Source organism: Hemitrygon akajei, chromosome 18 (assembly GCF_048418815.1).
Source record: "Hemitrygon akajei chromosome 18, sHemAka1.3, whole genome shotgun sequence".
Taxonomy (NCBI): Eukaryota; Metazoa; Chordata; class Chondrichthyes; order Myliobatiformes; family Dasyatidae; genus Hemitrygon; species Hemitrygon akajei.
In genome coordinates this window covers 44,324,782-44,342,679 of record NC_133141.1, presented here as the reverse complement: position 1 = coordinate 44,342,679, position 17,898 = coordinate 44,324,782, and the positions used below count along the sequence as shown (strand labels likewise).

The following is a 17,898-nucleotide window of genomic DNA, read 5'->3' as shown; positions in this document are numbered from 1 at the left end:
AACACCTGTGAAGTGCAGGCAGAAAACATGATCTTGAACATTCCTTTTGACTTTATTACCAAATCCATATTGGTATGTCAGTATAATTTTTGATTTTTGCATTGCTATTTCAGATGCAGATTTTGTTTGTGAGAGGACACTGAAGTACTTCATGGGAATTGCAGGGAGACGATGGGTTGTAAGTTATCAGTGTAAGTACAGATTACTCGTGTATTAGAAACTGATATATTGACCACGTGAAGATGGTAATTAATCTGGAAAAAAATTGACTACTGGCTGAACCACTGAGAAATTAACTTGTCAGCAGGGAATGCATGTACAGAAAAGAAAACTTGTATCTATACAATATCTTTCACGTCCTCTGTGCCATTAATGAAGTACTCCATCATACATAGAGAAAAGGCCTACAAATTACGACAAGGAAGATGCTCTCATTATTTGTTGGTCTTCGGTTGACCATTTTAACCGGTAGCAATTATTGCATTCAATTCTCCATTGCCTTTTTGAGAGTGGATGAAGCCTTGTGTTAAGTTTCCATCTAAGAGACATCATCCCCTAACAGTATAGCCCATCTGTGGTGCTACACTTGATAATGGACTCACTTCTCCAGAGTAGAGCTTGATATTGCAACAGTGGTGAATCTGAAATTTAAACTGTTGGAGGATGAGCATTATGAGATCAACTTTGAAAAGCTACGATTGGCTTGAAAACTGAAAATCATTAGATACCTGGCATGGCTGGGACCTTATCTGATACTGTATAATACTTGGGAAAAATAATTGCATTAATTTACTTGCAGGGATCATTGAATGTTTTAACAAAAGCTCAATGATTGATGAGGTAAGTACTTTTTAAACATACTCTGTTCAGTTTTGCAATTTGGTGTGAATATTATAATACTTGCCAAGCAGAAATTAATGCACTATGGTAAATACCTGGATGTTTCAATTTGTACAGGAGCTGAGACAGAAACAGTAGTGTGCAAACGTCTAGGCACCCTAGATTTTTTAGATAAATTTTGTTTCAGATGTTTATTTTCTGTCTTCTGCATTAGTGTACCAGTGGAAAAGAGCCAAGTTTAGATTTCCAAACATTTTTCTAAAAATTAAATGTTAAAGAAATTTTTGTATTTTAAAGAAAAGTAACTTTAATAGACCAGAGAGTCAAAGAAAAGTACAGCACAGAAATGTGCTCTTGGGCCCATCTAGTAAGCGCTGAACTATTTAAGCTGCCTACTCCCATCAACCTGCACCGAAACTGTAGCCCTTCGTATCCCTACGGTGCATGTACCTGTCCAAGCTTTTAAATGTTGAAATTGAGCTCACGTGCACCATTTGCGCTGGCAGCTCGTTCCACACTCCCATCTGAGTCAAGAAGTTTTGCCTCATGTTCCCCTTAAACTTTTCACCTTTCACCCATGTGGTACTCCCACTCAACCTCAGTGGGGAGAAAAAACCTGCTTGCATTTACCCAGTCCATAGCCTTCATAATTTTGTATACCTCTATTCCTTGGAACGTAGAAGATTGAGGAGAGATTTGATAAAGTCCTAACCTATTCAATCTTTCCTTGAAACTCAGGTCCTCCAACATGCTTGTAAATTTTCTCTGTACTCTTTCTACCTTATTTACATGTTTCCTGTAGGTAGGTGACCAAAACTGCACACAATACTCCAAATTAAGCTTCACCCACGTCTTGTACAACTTCAACATGACATCCCATTTCCTGTACATACTTTGATTTTTGAAGGCCAAGGTACCAAAAGCCACCTGTAAGACCCTATTTACCTGTGACACCACTGTAAATGGACCTGTATTCCTAGATCCCTTTGCTCTCCCACACTCCTCAGTGCTTTACCGTTCACTGTGTAAGACACAGTGGGACCTGGTTGGTCCCACTGAAGTGCAACACCTCACACTTTTTCTTTTGCATTAAATTCCATCTGCCATTTTTCCAGATGGACTAGATCCCACTGGAAGCTCTAATAGTCATCCTCACTGTCCACTACACCCACACCCCCAAATCTTGGTGTCATCTGCAAATTTGCTGCTTCAATTAATCATATTATCATCCAGACGATTGACATAGATGACAAACAACAATGGACCTACCTGCAGCACTCCACGAGTCACAGTCCTTCATTCAGATAGGCAACCATCCACTCTCTGGGGTCTCTCACATCTTGAAAGCCAAGTGACTCAAAATTCTTGACCAACCTCCCATGCAGAACCTTGTCAAGTGCCTTGCTGAAGTCGATGTAGACAACATTTGCTGCCTTTCCTTCAACTTTCCTGGTAACTTCCTTCAAAAACTCTCGCGCAAAATCATGCTGACTGTCCCTAATCAGTCCACGTCTTTCCAAATACTCGTATATCCAGTCCCTTACAATATCTTTCAATACCTCACTGGAATATAATTTCCAGGTTTATTTTGAAAGTACTTCTTAAACAGCAGGACAAAATTGGCTATGCTTCAATTCTCGGGTACCTCACCTGTCACTAAGGATTTAAATACCTCTGCAGGGGCCCTGCAATTTCTGCATTTCCCACAGGGTCCGAGGGAACACCTTGTCAGGCCCTGGGGATTCATCTACCCTAAGTTATCTCAAGATGCCACCTCTGTAATCTGTATAGGGTCCATTAAGTCAATGCTGCTTTGCCTCACTCCTATAAACTCCTGAGCAAATGCAGATGCAAAAAATCCATTTAAGATCTCCCCCATCTCTCTTGGCTCCACACATGAATTACCATTCTGATCTTCCAGGGGGACAGCTTTGTTCCTTACAATCCTTTTGCTCTGAACATATCTGTAGACTCCCTTAGGATTCTCCTTCACTTTTTCTGCAAGAGCAACTTCATGCCTTCTTTTAGCCCTCCTGATTTCTTTGTGTTCTCTTGTGTGTTTTGTACTCCATAAATGCTTCATTTGTTCCTACCTGCCTATTCCTGCAATGCACCTCCCTGTTTCTCTTAACCATGGCCTCAATATCTCTTGAAAACCAAGGTTCCGTGCACTTGTTATCTTCATCTTTTATTCTGACAGGCACATACAAGCTTAACTTTTGAACTTTTAACTTTATAACTTTTGAAGGCCTCCCACTTACCAAATATACCTTTGCCAGAAAACAACCTGTCCCAATCCATACTTGCCAGAACCTTTCTCATACCATCAAAATTAGCTTTTCTCCAGTTTAGAAACTCAACCTGCAGACCAGACCTCTTTCTATACATTTGCTTTGAAACTGATGGCATTATGATCACTAGATACAAAGTTACACAAACTCCTGTCACCTGCCCTGTCTCATTCTCTATTAGCAGATAAAGTTTCACATACTCTCATTGGGGCTTCTATGTACTGATGAAGGAAACTTTCCTGAACTTATTTGACAAACTCTATTCTTTCTAGTTCTTTTACAGTATTGGATTCCCAGTCAATATGTGGAAAGTTAAAATCACCTACTATAACAACCTTGTGTTTCTTGCAACAGTCTGCGATCACTCTACAATTTTTTCCCTCTAAATCCCGAGGTCTATTGGGTGGTCTGTAATATAGACCCATTAATGTGGTCATGCCTTTCTTATTCCTTAGTTCCATCCATAGCACCTTACTAGAGTTCTCCAGTCTGTCCTGATTAAGCCCTGCCATGGCATTAGACCATGACATAGGAGCAGAATTAGGCCTTTTGGCCCATCGAGTCTGCTCCATCATTCAATCATGGCTGATCCTTTTTTTTTTCTCCTCCTCAACCCCAGTTGCCGGCCTTCTCCCCATAACCTTTGATGCCACGTCCAGTCAAGAATCTATCAATCTCAGCCTTAAATACACCCAACAACCTGGCCTCCACAGCTACCTGTGGTAATAAATACCACAAATTCATTACCCTCTGGCTAAAGAAATTTCTCTGCATCTGTTTTATGGACACCCCTCTATCCTGAGGCTGTGCCCTCTGTCCTAGACTCCCCCACCATGGGAAACATCCTTTCCATATCTACTCTGTCTAGGCCTTTCAATATTTGAAAGGTTTCAATGAAATCCCCCTCATCCTTCTAAATTCTAGCAAGTATAGACCCATATGATAACCCTTTCACTCCCGGAATCATCTTTGTGGACCCTCTCCAATGCCAGCACATCTTTTCTTAAATGAGCCCAAAACTGTTCACAACACTCAAGGTGAGGCCTCACCAGTGCCTTAAAGCTTCAACATCACATCCCTGCTCTTTTATTAAAGACTTCTTGAAATAAATGCTAACATTGCATTTGCCTTCCTCACCATGGACTCTACCTGCAAGTTAACTTTTTGGGTGTTCTGCACAAGGACTCCCAGGTCCCTTTGCAGCCCAGATTTTTGAATTTTCTCCCCGTTTAGAAAATAGTCTGCACTTTTATTTCTACTACCAAAGTGCATGGCCATACATTTTCCAACATTGTATTTCATTTGCCACATTCTTACTCATTCTCCTAATCTGTCTAAATCCTTCTGCAGCCTGCCTGTTTCATCAACACTATCTGCCCCTCCACCAATCTTCGTATCATCTGCAAAGTTGTCGACAAAGCCACCTATTCCATCATCTAAATCATTGATATACAGCATAAAAAGTAGCAGTCCCAAGCCCTTAACTTGGTAAGCAGCCTCGTGTGGCACCTTGTCACAGGCCTTCTGAATGTCCAAATATTTAATATCCACTACATCTCATTTTTCTAACCTACGTGTAATCTCCTCAAAGAATTCAAACAGGCTTGTTAGGCAAGATTTTCCTTAAGGAAACCATGCTGACTTTGCCCTATCTTGTCCTATGTCACCAAGTACTCCTTAACAATTGACTCCAAAATCTTCCCAATCACTGAGGACAGGTTAACTAATTTCCTTTCTGCTGCCTTCCTCCGTTCTTAAAGAGTGGAATTTGCAATTTTCCATGCCAGAGTCCAATGATTTTTGAAAGATCATTGCTAATGCCTCCAACAAGCTCGAATGCTACCTCTTTCAGAACCCTAGGCTGCAGTTCATCTGGCCTGGGTGACTTGTGTACCCTTGGGTCTTTCAGTTTTTTGAGAGCCTTCTCCATTGTAATAGTAACAGCACTCAACTTCTCCCTCGTACAGTACAACATCTGGCACACTGTTAGTGTCTTCCACAGTGAAGACTGATGCAAAATACACATTTAGTTCATCTGCCATGTCCTTGACACCCGTTATTTCTCCGGCCTCATTTTCTAGTTGTCCTGTATCCACTTTGATATTGTTTGCTATCTTGCTTTCATATTTCATTTTTTCCCCACCTAATGATTCTTTTAGCTGCTCTCTGTAGGTTTTTAAAATCTTCCCAATCGTCTAACTTCCCACTAATTTTTGTTTTGTTATATGCCCTCTCTTTTGCTTTTGCATTAGCTTTGATTTCCCTTGTCAACCACAGTTGTACTATTTTGCCATTTGAGTATTTCTTCACTTTTGGAATAGATCTGTCCTCCGCCTTCCTCATTTTTCCCCCAGAAACTCGTGCCATTTCTGCTCTGCTGTCATCCCGACCAGCATCTCCTTCCAATTTACTTTGGCCAACTCCTCTCTCATACCACTGCTACATCAGACTTTACTTTCTCTCTATCAAATTTCAAGTTGAACTCAATCCTATTGTGATCACTGGCTCATAAGGGCTCTTTTACCTTAAGCTCCCTAATTGCCTCCAGTTCATTCCATAACACCCAATCCAGTATAGCTGATCCCCGAGTAAGCTCAACAACAAACTGCTCTAAAAAGCCATCTCGTAGGCATTCAACAAACTCTCTCTTGAGTTCCATTACCAACCTGATTTTCCCCAATCGACCTGCAAGTTTAAAATCTCCCATGACCATCATAACATTGCCCTTTTGACATGCTTTTTCTATTTCCTGTTGTAATCTGTGGTCCACATCCCAGCTGCTGTTGGGAGGCCTGCATATAATGGCCATCAGAGTCCTTTTACCCTTGCAGTTTCTTAACTCACCCCACTAGGATTCAACATCTTCCGATCCTATGTCACATTTTTCTACTGATTTGATGCAATTCATTACCAGCAGAGCCACGCCCACCCCCGCTGCTGACCTCCCTACCCTCCAATACAACATGTAACCTTGCACATTCAGCTTCTAACTACAACCATCCTTCAGCCATGCTTCAGTGATGGCCACAACATCATACCCAGCAATCTGTAAAAGTGTAACAAGATCATTCACCTTATTTCTTATACACTGTGCATTGAAATATAACACTTTTTGAGTGCTGTATTTGCTACCCTTTTAGATTTTGCCTCCCTAATGCACTGATACTCGCCCTGCTGGCTGCAATTTTGCCTATCATCTGCCTGCCCTTCCTGATGGTCTGACTGCATGCTATCTTTGCTTTTTTTTAAAAAAAACATTCATTCTATCCTGAGTACCTTCATTCTGGTTCACATCCCCCTACCAAATTAGTTCATATCCTCCCCAACAGCTCTAACAAAGCTGCATGTGAGAATATTGGTTCCCCTTGGGTTCAGGTGCAACCTGTCTCTTCTGTACAGGTCATACCTCCCCCAGAGAGATCCTAATAATCCCAATGAATTTTCCCTGATTTGTAACACCACCCCTCCTCCTTTAATCCCTCCTGCAGCCAAGTCTCACTAATGGCTACAACATCATAATTCCAGGCCTTGACCCATGCCCTGAGCTCATCTGCCTTTTCTACAATACTACTTGCATTGAAATATACACAGTTCAGGATATTACTTGCACCGTGCTCAACCTTTTCCTGACTTTGATGTCTTAACAATATCATTTTCCAGAACCTCTCTGCTATCTGTTCTGGTTCCCATCCCCCTGCAGCTCTAATTTAAACCCACCTGTGTGTACTAGCAAACCTTCCTAAAAGGATATTAATCCCCTCCAGTTCAGGTGCAAACCATCTCTTCTGTAAGGTCCCACATTTTCTGGAAGAGAGCCCAATGATTCAAAAATCTAATGCCCTCCCTCTACACCAACTCCTTAGCCACATGTTATACTGTATATAATCTTCCTACTTCTAGCCTTACTAGCACGTGGCATGGGTAGCAATCGTCCCACTTAACAATGCTGAGGACTTGATCAGAGCTGTTCCAGATCCTGTCTCCCGGGAGGCAAAGTACAATCCAGGAATCCTGTTCTTGTCCACAGAACCTCTTTATTTGTTCTCCTAATTAAAGAATCCGCTATCCCACAGCTTGTACACTCTTCCCCCCCCCCCAAGTCACTGAGATAGACTACTGTGGCTTTCCTCTGCTAGTCACTTTTCTCTCTCTCTCTCTCTCTCCCTGCACCTCCCCCCCCCCCCCCACCCCCATTACTATCCAAAGTGAAATGCCTGTCGCTGAGGGGGAGGCCACAGGGGTACTCTGCACTGGCTGTTTAACCCTTTTTTTTAAATAAAACAGTATAAGTTTATTTACATCACTAATACACAAGATACAGACATTCAATATTTACAAGACAGTAAGTATACCCAAATTAAGATATAGTTACTACCATCTATGAAACAGTCAATACCCCACCAGCCAGAGGCCACCACTCTTGCAAATCCCCCAATGTGCCCATGGCAACCGTTGCTCTCTCTCCCCAAGGACAGACGGGCACAAACATATCCTCAGAAAAGGGGCAGGCATTTGGCTGGGGCATTCACAGGTCTAGGTGGCCCTCCATTTTCTGCCACCTAGACCTGTGAATGGCCATCTTGTCCAGGCCTAGGACCAAGCCCACCAGGAGATCCTCCTCACATCCCGTCCCCTTCTGAACTGGGTGCCCATAGATGAGGAGCATGGGACTAAAGTGCAGCCAGAACCTCAACAGCAGCCCCTTACATTCCATGTATGCATAGTACACTGACTCTTCCCGCCCACAGAATGGTCAGGTGGACAGGATGTCAGTGAACCTCATCAAGAACCTGATCTATGGTACTGCCCAATGCAACACCTTCCACCCCAGGTTCCCAATGTACAGGCAAAGCAACCCTGCGTAAAGAGACTTCTGCTGGGGATGACAGATGGTAACGTGGACCACCGAGGCAAGTCCAGTCAGCAGACGAAGGGAAGGAAGTGAAAGGTGTGCAGGTGCAGCCCGTGCAAGAAATGCTTCGGAGCATTACGGAATGGCACAGTGGGCATCCCCACGAGATGGCTCACGTTGTGCAAGACCCTCTCCCACGTAGCGTCCCAAGGCCTAGGTCCGACGAGCACATTGGGTGGTGGTGCAGCCCTCCACTTCCCCACGCCTTCCCGACACCCACCATAATAGGATTGGGACCAGTCCCCCCAGCAGCTAGCACACTGTCCAACGGTGCAGGAGCACCCTGCCTGGATGAGGCCAGACCCCATACCCTCCACAGTTCCTGGTAGAAGCAGGGTAGTTCCCTCAGAGCAGCACAGCTGACGCCGTCTGCCAGTATTTGCATGCTTTCCTGCAGGCAGCATCCCTGGTGGAGAAAGTGCATCGCCAGCGTGTGCCATCTCGGAGGGTGGTCACAGGACAGGTATCTGCAGGGTCCTCGGGCAGAGAGCCACCAGCTGGGTGTGCACACACACCAAGGACTGGCCGCCCTCTGCGATTGGAAGACTCAGGACTGTTTAACCTCTCTTCCCTTCCTGACTGTCACCCAGTTTCCTGTGCCCTGCACCTTGGGCTTAGCTACCTCTCTATCTGGCCAGTCTGTCATCCCTTCAGTCTCCCGAATGATCTGGAGTTTATCCAGTTCCAGCTCCAACTCCTTAACGTGGAGTGTTAGAAGCTGCAGCTGGGTGCACTTCTCACAGGTGTAGTTGTCAGGGACACTGGAAGTCACTGTACTTTCCCACATCCCGCAAGAGGAGCATTCCACTATCCTGCCCGTCATCTCTACCGTTCTAACTGAGCAAATATAAAGAAGGAAGAACAATAAACTTTGGGGGGGGGGGGGTGGGGGGAGAATCTATCTACAGCTTTTCACTTTCTCTCACTCAAGCCTCTCCTCACTAAAGCCTCAAAATCCCCACTCTAGCACTGTCCACTCCAACAATGGCCACTCTGATTGCCCCTGCCTTATTATAATTTGTTCTTGCCAATCAATCCCAATCACTGGGCTACTGCTCAAAAAGCTGAACTGCTGCGAGTTGATGGCTCGTGTACTCAATCAGCGAACCTGAGTGAGCTCCATCTTAACGAGTTACCACTTTTGAAATAAATACATGATTATTTTGTAGGTATATAGTCCAGTGTATGATTAAGCAAGGATAACAAATCGGTACAAATGATCAATGACATAATGTGTTGATCTTTGTGGTGGCGTGTTGGGGAGGAAGCATTAAGAAGAGGGACGCCTCACGTCTTAATAAGCTGGTAAGGAAGGCGGGCTCTGTCGTGAGCAAAGTACTGGAGAGTTTAACATCGGTAGCTGAGCGAAGGGCGCTGAGTAGGCTACAGTCAATTATAGATAACTCTGAACATCCTCTACATAGCACCATCCAGAGACAGAGAAGCAGTTTCAGCGACAGGTTACTATTGATGCAATGCTCCTCAGACAGGATGAAGAGGTCAATACTCCCCAATGCCATTAGGCTTTACAATTCTACCGCCAGGACTTAAGAACTTTTTAAAAGCTATTATTAATGCTTTTTGAGATAGTGATTTAGATGCATATCATATTTTTTACTGAGTTAAGTATTGTATGTAATTAGTTTTGCTACAACAAGTGTATGGGACATTGGAAAAAAAGTTGAATTTCCCCATGAGGATGAATAAAGTATCTATCTATCTATCTATCTATCTAATGAGTTAAATGAACTAAACTGATTAACTGAAACAGAAATGCGTATAGAAGGAATTAAACTGGACAAAGGACAGCCAAAGGTGAGGGTGTGGTAGATGTAACAGTTTAATCTTCAAATCATCAATTCTTGCACCATGGCAAGAGTGAGCATAGCAACGAGACACCCCTGCATCAGCAAGGTCTCTCCCAGGCAGAAATTTCACAGCAGACAGAAATTTCAAGATGTGCTGTCCAAGCTGTTCTGAAGAAGCACAAAGAAACTGGCAAGGTTGAGGACCAGAAACACAGTGGTCGGCCACGGAAACTGCAGCGGACGAGAGAGATATCAAACTGAGGTCCTTTCTAAATCAGAAGGCCAGCACTGCTATCAGCTCTGAACTCATGGAAACCACTGGAACCTAAGTACACCCTTCTACAATCTGGAGAACTCTTGTCAGAAGTGATATTCATGGAAGAGTTGCTGCCAAAAAGCTGTTCCTCTGAAGTGGAAGCAAAATCAAGAGACTCTCCTGCGCACAACACAAGGACTGGGGTGCTGGACAATGGAAGCAAGTGCTCTGGACTGACAAGACAGAATTTGATATTTTTGGCTCAAACAAGAGGCAGTTTGCCCATAGAAGAGCTGGAGAGTACTACATGGATGAGTGTCTGTGGCCAACAGTGAAGCATGGTGGAGGTTCATTGCTTGTTTGGGGCTGAATTTTTGCAAATGGGGTTGGTGATCTGGTCAGAAAATTATGGAATCTTCAATGCTGAGAAGTTCAAACAGATTTTCATCCATCATGCAGTGTCATCAGGGAGGCATCTGATTGTCCTGCTGCAGAATGAAGTTGGGACCAATGATCCCAAACACATGGCCAAAGTCATAAAGAACTATCTTCGGTGAAAAGAAAAATGAGGAGTTCTACAACAGATGGTATGGCCTCCACAGAGCCCTGATCAACATCATCGAGGCTGTCTGGGATTACCTGGAGAGACGGAAGCAAGTGAAACAGCCAAAGTTTGCAGAACTGTGGCAAATTCTCAAAGATGCTTGGAACAACCTACCAGACAATTTTCTTCTTAAACTTCATGACAGTGTATCTAAGAGAATGATAGTTTTAAAGGCAAAGGGTAGTCACACCAAATATTGATTTGATTAGTTTTTTACTGTTTACTGATCTTCAGAGTAAATTTCTGGATATTTAGAAACTTTTCATTTTATTATTTTTGATAGCATCTTCACTTTACAGAATTCTTTTGCACAGTACTATATGTAATTAGTAATTTGCTTCACCAGTTTTTATTCGTGGGTTCTGCATATGGCTGGCAAAGCCAGATTTTATTGCTCATCTTAAATGCTGGGCTATTTCAATGGATGGTTATGACTCAGCTGTATTAGAGTGACTTGTATGCTAGACTAGATAAATGTGCCGAACTTCTTTCCCTGAGGAACATTGGTAAATTACATGTAATTTTAGAACAATCTATTGTAATAGCCAAATCTGCCACCAGCTTCAAAGAGATGTATTTAGTTGCTTGAAGCTAATGCTAAACTATCATGGTGAAATTAAAACTATATCACTTAATCTAGCCCAGGCCTTGTATTAGTCCAGAATCTATCCTCCTGAACATTTAGCTGATGTTTTCAAGAATCTTGTTGTAGACCACTTTCCAGTTCTGTGGAGCCATTTTCACAAAATTTGCCTTTACCTTCTGTGAGCCAGCAGCCTTTGAGAGCCTGAGGAAAAGGTCTCAAACTCAACTCAAATGTCATAGTCCACTGGGTAGCAGTTAACCACCCACAAAGGGCAATGTTGTACAATTGGTAACAGGTCATTAGAATAACACAATATTGCTGATGTTGAGCGCATCATTGAACGTGCCGGTAGAGATTTGAAGTTTGGTCTCCAAATGCCCTTTACATATGTGTTGTCTGTGTGAAGCTGGGTTGAACTGAATTTGGAGTATTTGATGCAGGTTGAATGGTTCCCTGTTGGCCTTGTAGATTAATTCCATTACAGTGGGGAAACTTGCTGTTGCATTGTGATAAGAGAGTAAATCACTTTGTAATTTTGTATTTTTACACAAAGTATATTATATATGTATATTGCTTAGTCATTTTGTACATCTTGATATTCCTTTTTGATGTTTCCATTCAATTTGCATAACTCCATTTGCTTTGCATGACTGAGCTAAGGAAAACTTTATTTTATACTTGTGCAGAATAGGTTCTTTTTTATGGTCATCTACTTAAATGCTATCTGAACATCTGTCTTCTCTTCAAGACACAAAATCAATAGTTTGCAGCTAACAGTGATAAATTACCCATCCAGTGCATTTGAAATATTATATAATAAAACCTACTTAATTTCTTTTTGTTAAGCAAAGGTTTGTGAACAAGTTGAGAATAAGCTAACAGGATGATAGAATCTGAAAGGCTGCAATTGCAGTGGGGAGAAACAAGCCAACTGAAGTGGATCACTAACTTGGGCATACATTTATTGTTCACCCACCATCGGTTCTCCAAAAGCAATAGTTAAAAATATGCAAAATCTATTTGCCTGAGCTCAGAACATTCTGACTTGTAAGTAAGTCAGTTACATAACACAAAATCAGGCATCTTTTCCATGCCAACCAAGATACCTACCTGAACTAATTCCATTTGACTTCTATCCTTCTAAATCTTTCCGATCTGTTAATTTGTCCAAATGTCTTCTAAATGCTATAATTGTACCTACTTCTACACAGTCTGGCAGCTCAGTTCATATACCCACCATCCTTTGTTTGTGGGGTGGGGGGTGGGGGGTTCTGTGGTCCCCTGTAAATCTTTCCCATCTCACTTTAACTATATGCCCTCTTTTTTAGACTCCCTTACCCTGCGAAAAATCTACTGTAATCCACCTTATCTATGCCCCTCATGATTTGGTGAATCTCTCAGGACACCATTCTCCCTTCTTCTCTTCTCCTCCTCCCCCACTTCCTTTGCTCCAAGGAAAACAACCCTAGCCTCTTGTAACTCGAGGCTGCCAGTCCCAGAAACATGCTTGTGAATGTCTTATGAACTCTAGCTTAATCACGTTGTTTTTATTAGTATGGTGGGTGGTCAGAATGGCACACAATGTTCCAGATGTCCTGTACAGCTGTAACATGGTGTCCCAAGTCTGGTACTCAGTCCTGTCCATTCAAGGTAACAATACCATATGCCTTCACAACTTTTTCTACTTGTGTTGCTGCTTTCAGGGAGCTGGGTACCTGTACCCTCTCTGTTCTACAACACTCCAGAGAACCCTGTCACTTTGCAAGTAAATGTTATGTTGCCACTGTTTATTTTCCTACTTTCTGATTTCCTTTGGCTATTGGATTCAATCTTGGTCTCAATGGAGCATAAAACCTTTATACTGCTTCAGTGTCCATTCTCCCCTCGGGATCTCTTACTAAGAGGAAAAAAAACATTGCAATGTAGTGCAGAGGTGGAAACTATTTTCTAAACTACACTACCCACACATTATCTTTAGTATAGTTTTGTCTCATAGATATTGTAAAGTTAGTGGCTGGATGTGTGTACTATTCGTGAAAATGGGTGTTAAAATTTGAAATTTGAAATTTTGCAGCTTGAGTTTGAGGTGCAAGGTGATGTAATCAATGGAAGAAATCACAATGGTCCAAGAAAAGCAAGAAAAACATTTGATGGAAAAGTAAGATCACTGACTTGTAATGCCAGCTGCTCTTTTTCTTGTTTCCCCCGCCCCCATCCTCTTTCCAGGGAACACATTTTTTATAACAGGCACGAATTTGCCTTTCCAATTAAAAAATAATTACATTCCCAGGATGACTTGTCTTCGGCTTCTTGTCAATTGATTACTTTAATTTCTACTGATGAAATAGCTGAGCAACTAATTGTCATCTGGAATAATATGAACTGTTCTGCTTGCATTACTGTGAAATGTGTACATAGGGGATTGTAGTTTGGTTGCCATCTTTCAAGTGAGTAAAGAACTCAGTAGGGAATCCTTGTGAGCCTGATGGACCTTGGACATGTGGCATATGGAAGATCATCTCCAATGCTCCAATATAAGCTTAAAAAAATCAAATGTCATTTTAGTAGTTTAATCAGTGACAAAATGACTTGTTGGCATCTAATTGCTAAAGTTCCCTAAAGAGTTTAATTAATGAATAACAATTTTAAATCAGTCTGTGGCTATAAAATGGGTTACTAAGTTATTAGCAAATAACCAGAGAATTTTATTACAGTTTCTTGATTAAATTGTATGTTGGTACCACTTATTGCAGGACCATCCTACATTTACTAGAATATTACTATGTCTCTATATAGCAGGCTGCATGATAAAATGTTAACCAATTGATTTAGAAACCTATCGATTACAAGTGCAGATATCCTCATCATCATGCCCATCATGTTTTCACTTCTAAAACTTTCTATCATAACTCAGGTACCTGTATTTTGTCTGCTAAATCACAGCCACTCACTGCCCATTTTCTCACTGGCTCCCCACTTGCCCAATGCAAGAGATTTAACGCTCCTGGACTCAGCAACACACATTCTGTAAGCATTTCACTTCTTTTGCATTACCTTTTCTACCTTTTGCCTTTAAACCTGAGCTTGTATGCCTCTCTCAGAAGAACTAGCTTCCTCAGATCTGGTCTGTTATTCCTTTCACAAATCATGTTGTTCATAAGGAAATTCAACTATATGAACAGGTGTGATATTCCTCCCAATTCCTAAAACAGCCTAGGAGCATTTTGGGTGTCAGTTCTATAAAATGTCAAATGAAAATACTGTATACAAGTATTATTTATCTTTAATATTGAAACACTATTAGTTCTGATCAATTATCATGTTTTGGCTAATATTTGTTTTTAATTATTTCTCAGCTATTAAATAATTATGAAATTTGCTGCTATGGTTCCTTTACGGGAATGAGTAGAGGTAAGAGCTTTCAATAACCTATCAAACTTTTCTGAGAGCAATGTGGGCAAAACCATTTGATTTCAAAATTTGGATTCAAGCAAGCTTTATAGATTATTATAGTTCTCAAGTAAACATTACATAATCAGATTTATTTACTATATAATGTATATTATCCAGTTCTTTTACACAGATTAACCATAAATTTGTGTTTCACTCATGGTGTAATAAATATGGACTTAATGGATTTGGGTGCTGGCAGGTGTTTCTTGTGATGATGAATATGTATTTGATCAGTGCAGCAAGATTGGGTTTCTGTTTTTCATTGGTTAATGGCTTTACAACAGATAAATTGCTGGTACAGTATTGCTGCTTTTGGTTCAGTATAACTAATACATGAGCATAAGAATTAGGAGCAGGAGTTGGCCATCTGGCCCTTTGAGCATGCTCTGCCATTCATCAAGGTCAGGTCTAATCTTCCACCTCAGCTTCATTGCCTTAATATCCAGCAATCTATTGATTTTTTTGATGTTGAATGAACTCCGACTGATCCTCAACTGCTAGGAGAAAAAACTCTGAAGATTCATTATCCTGTGACTGAAGAAATGTTGTCTTCATCTATAGTCTGAGATAATGGTGCCGTTCCCCCATCCCCACTCCGGCCCTATGCTCCTCAGCTGAGGAAACAATGTTCCTGCATCCATTCTGAGCCCTGGAAGCATTTTGAAAGTTACAATCTGATCATTCATTCTTTTGAAGTCCAAAAAAATCCTTAGCTTGCTTAGTCTCTCCTCATACAGCAGTAGTACAAGCCTAGAAACTAGTATGATGAATATTTCTTGTATGCCCTTTATTAAGAAAAACCAAAGCTACACTATGCCCCATGTTATAAATTTGGATTGCAATAAGATGTAATTAATACTTTAAACAAATTGTCTCATAATAAAGTCAAGCATACTATTTGCCTTACAAATTGGTCTTTCCGCATTAGCTTTCAGTGACGTGTATGCAAGAACATTAAACATCAACATTTCCCAATTTGTCATTTGTAACTACTCTACTTTTCTGTTTTGTGCATTGAAGTAGATAATCTTGCATTTTCCCATGTCAAGTAGGTGAAGTGGTCATGCAGTAGCTATTGTCAGGTTAGTAATGCAGAGATCAGAGTTAATTCTCAGCATGGCACGAGTGTAATTTAAAATGTTAATTATCTGAATTTTGGAGGGGTGTTGAGATACAAACTTGTCTTGGTGACAAAGACCTTGAAAATGTTGATTGGGTAAATTTTTAAAAATGGTTTGCTAGCATTTGGAAGGAAAGGAAAGCTACCATTCTTGCCCAGACTGCCCTGTAGCTGACTCCTGGCCCATGTAGTTGACTGTTCCTGTAGATGCCCTTTGAAGATGCCACTCATTTGTGCCATCACCGCTGGAGCAGCAGTAAAATTGGACAAACAAGATGGCCTCGGCCTAGAAACAGAATTCAGATCTGACGAAATAGTTTCCTCCCAAATGACCAGCTGAAGTTCTCCTAAAGACATCTGGGACTGTTCCCTAAATTGCAAGCACAGACCCATAGACTAACCGAAGAACAGCCTTTTATACTCGTACTGATGAATGAAAATCTTGTAGACAATGTGCCAGACTATCACAATCCCTGAGTGTATCTTGTCTTACCAGCAGGACCAACTAATCTTGGTGGCAACAGTGTTTTACACAGGTAGGAGAGAGTAGTCAATGGGGTCGTCTGTGTTGACTCTAGTTCCCATGTATTTTTGTGACGTGATTAGACCAAACACAGGCAAGGAAAACCACCACTGATTACCACTGCTGTTCCTGGAGCTCATGAATCACTGCTGATGGGAGATGATAGGTGGAAGTGACAAAGGGCTAAAGAAGATAGAATCTGACAGGAGAGGATGGTAGTAGACCATGAAATAAAAGGAAGGTGTTGAGGAGGGGAAATGGAGAGCAATGTGGGGGTTATTTGCATATTAGGAGGATGGGGAAGAAGAAAAATGCGGTGATGGGGCCAATGGGATAAGAGCAAAAGGGGTAGGAAGATCAGGGAGTGGTTACTGGAAGGTAGACAAATCAATGTTCAGAAGTGCATGCTGGGACCAGCACCAGGCAGAGATAAATAAAAATGAGCAGCTTGGTGAACTGCAATGTGGAATGACGTAGTTTATGTGCTCCCCAGCATTAAAACCAAGTAATCTCATAACCAGGGGATCAGAGCTCTGCATATCTGGCAGGGAATGGGAAAGGTCATTACACAGCTAACTGCAAGACCATTCCCATCCTTAGTAGTGGTGCGACCCACCATGCGAGTTCTGAGGAAAAACCCAAAATACTTAGATTTATGTTCAGCCAGAAGAGCCGAATAAATTATCCATCTTGGCTTCCACTTGAGAGCCTTACCATCACAGAAGTCTGTCTCCCAAACAATTTGATTCACACCATGTGATATCAAGATATGAGTGAGAGTATTAGATATAGCAAAGACTGTGGGACCAGATAACGGCCCTTCGACAGGACTGAAGACTTCTGCCCAGAACTTGTGGTACTTCAAGCTATGCTGCTCCAGTAAAATTAAAACGCAGGCATCTACCCAACATTGTGGAAAATTGTCTAAGTATGTTGTGTTCTCAAAAATAGAATATTAATACTCTCATTCATTCGCAACGTGATAAAGTTGTTGAATATTCTGTCAAACAGCGCTTCATTGTAATCAGCCTACTCATTTGTGCCTAGTTTGCATTTTGCTAGCACCACACTGCCTTGGCCCCATGTATGGACCAAAGAACTGCGTTTTGGAAGAATGGTGATTGTGACTGACAAAATGTGACATCAAGCACACTGGTAAAGCTGAAGACAATGGGTATCATAATAAAGTTTCCCGTGTTTGGAGCCCTACCTTGTGCAAAAGAAGATGATTGTAGTTGGAATTTATCCATCCTTGTCCAAGGAACAATCTTAACTCCTTCCGTCATGAGGTCAAAGGTGGGGGTGTTGCTGTTGATTGGACAATGTTCAATTACATTCACAATTCCTTAGCAAATGAAGTAGCACCTGTCTACATGTGGTAAGTCTCAGACTGCATTTGAACATGGGAAAAATTGAAACAAGTGCCATGTGTTGACAGTTTCCAGCAGGTAAGCATCTGAGCATCTATCCTTGACATTGCACGGCATTATAGCAAAGTCTCCCAC

General features: G+C 41.7%; 1 protein-coding gene across 3 annotated transcripts in view; it reads left to right on the top strand.

The window, feature by feature from the left end:
• The window catches only part of LOC140741384 (breast cancer type 1 susceptibility protein homolog), a 92,452-nt gene that overhangs the window by 52,499 nt on the left and 22,055 nt on the right, over window positions 1-17,898 (top strand). For all 3 annotated transcript variants that reach the window (XM_073071549.1, XM_073071548.1, XM_073071547.1), the window contains exons 15-18: window positions 114-191; window positions 800-840; window positions 13,372-13,455; window positions 14,654-14,708. In XM_073071549.1, coding sequence (XP_072927650.1) covers window positions 114-191; window positions 800-840; window positions 13,372-13,455; window positions 14,654-14,708 — 258 coding nt within the window. The remainder of the gene's footprint in view (window positions 1-113; window positions 192-799; window positions 841-13,371; window positions 13,456-14,653; window positions 14,709-17,898) is intronic.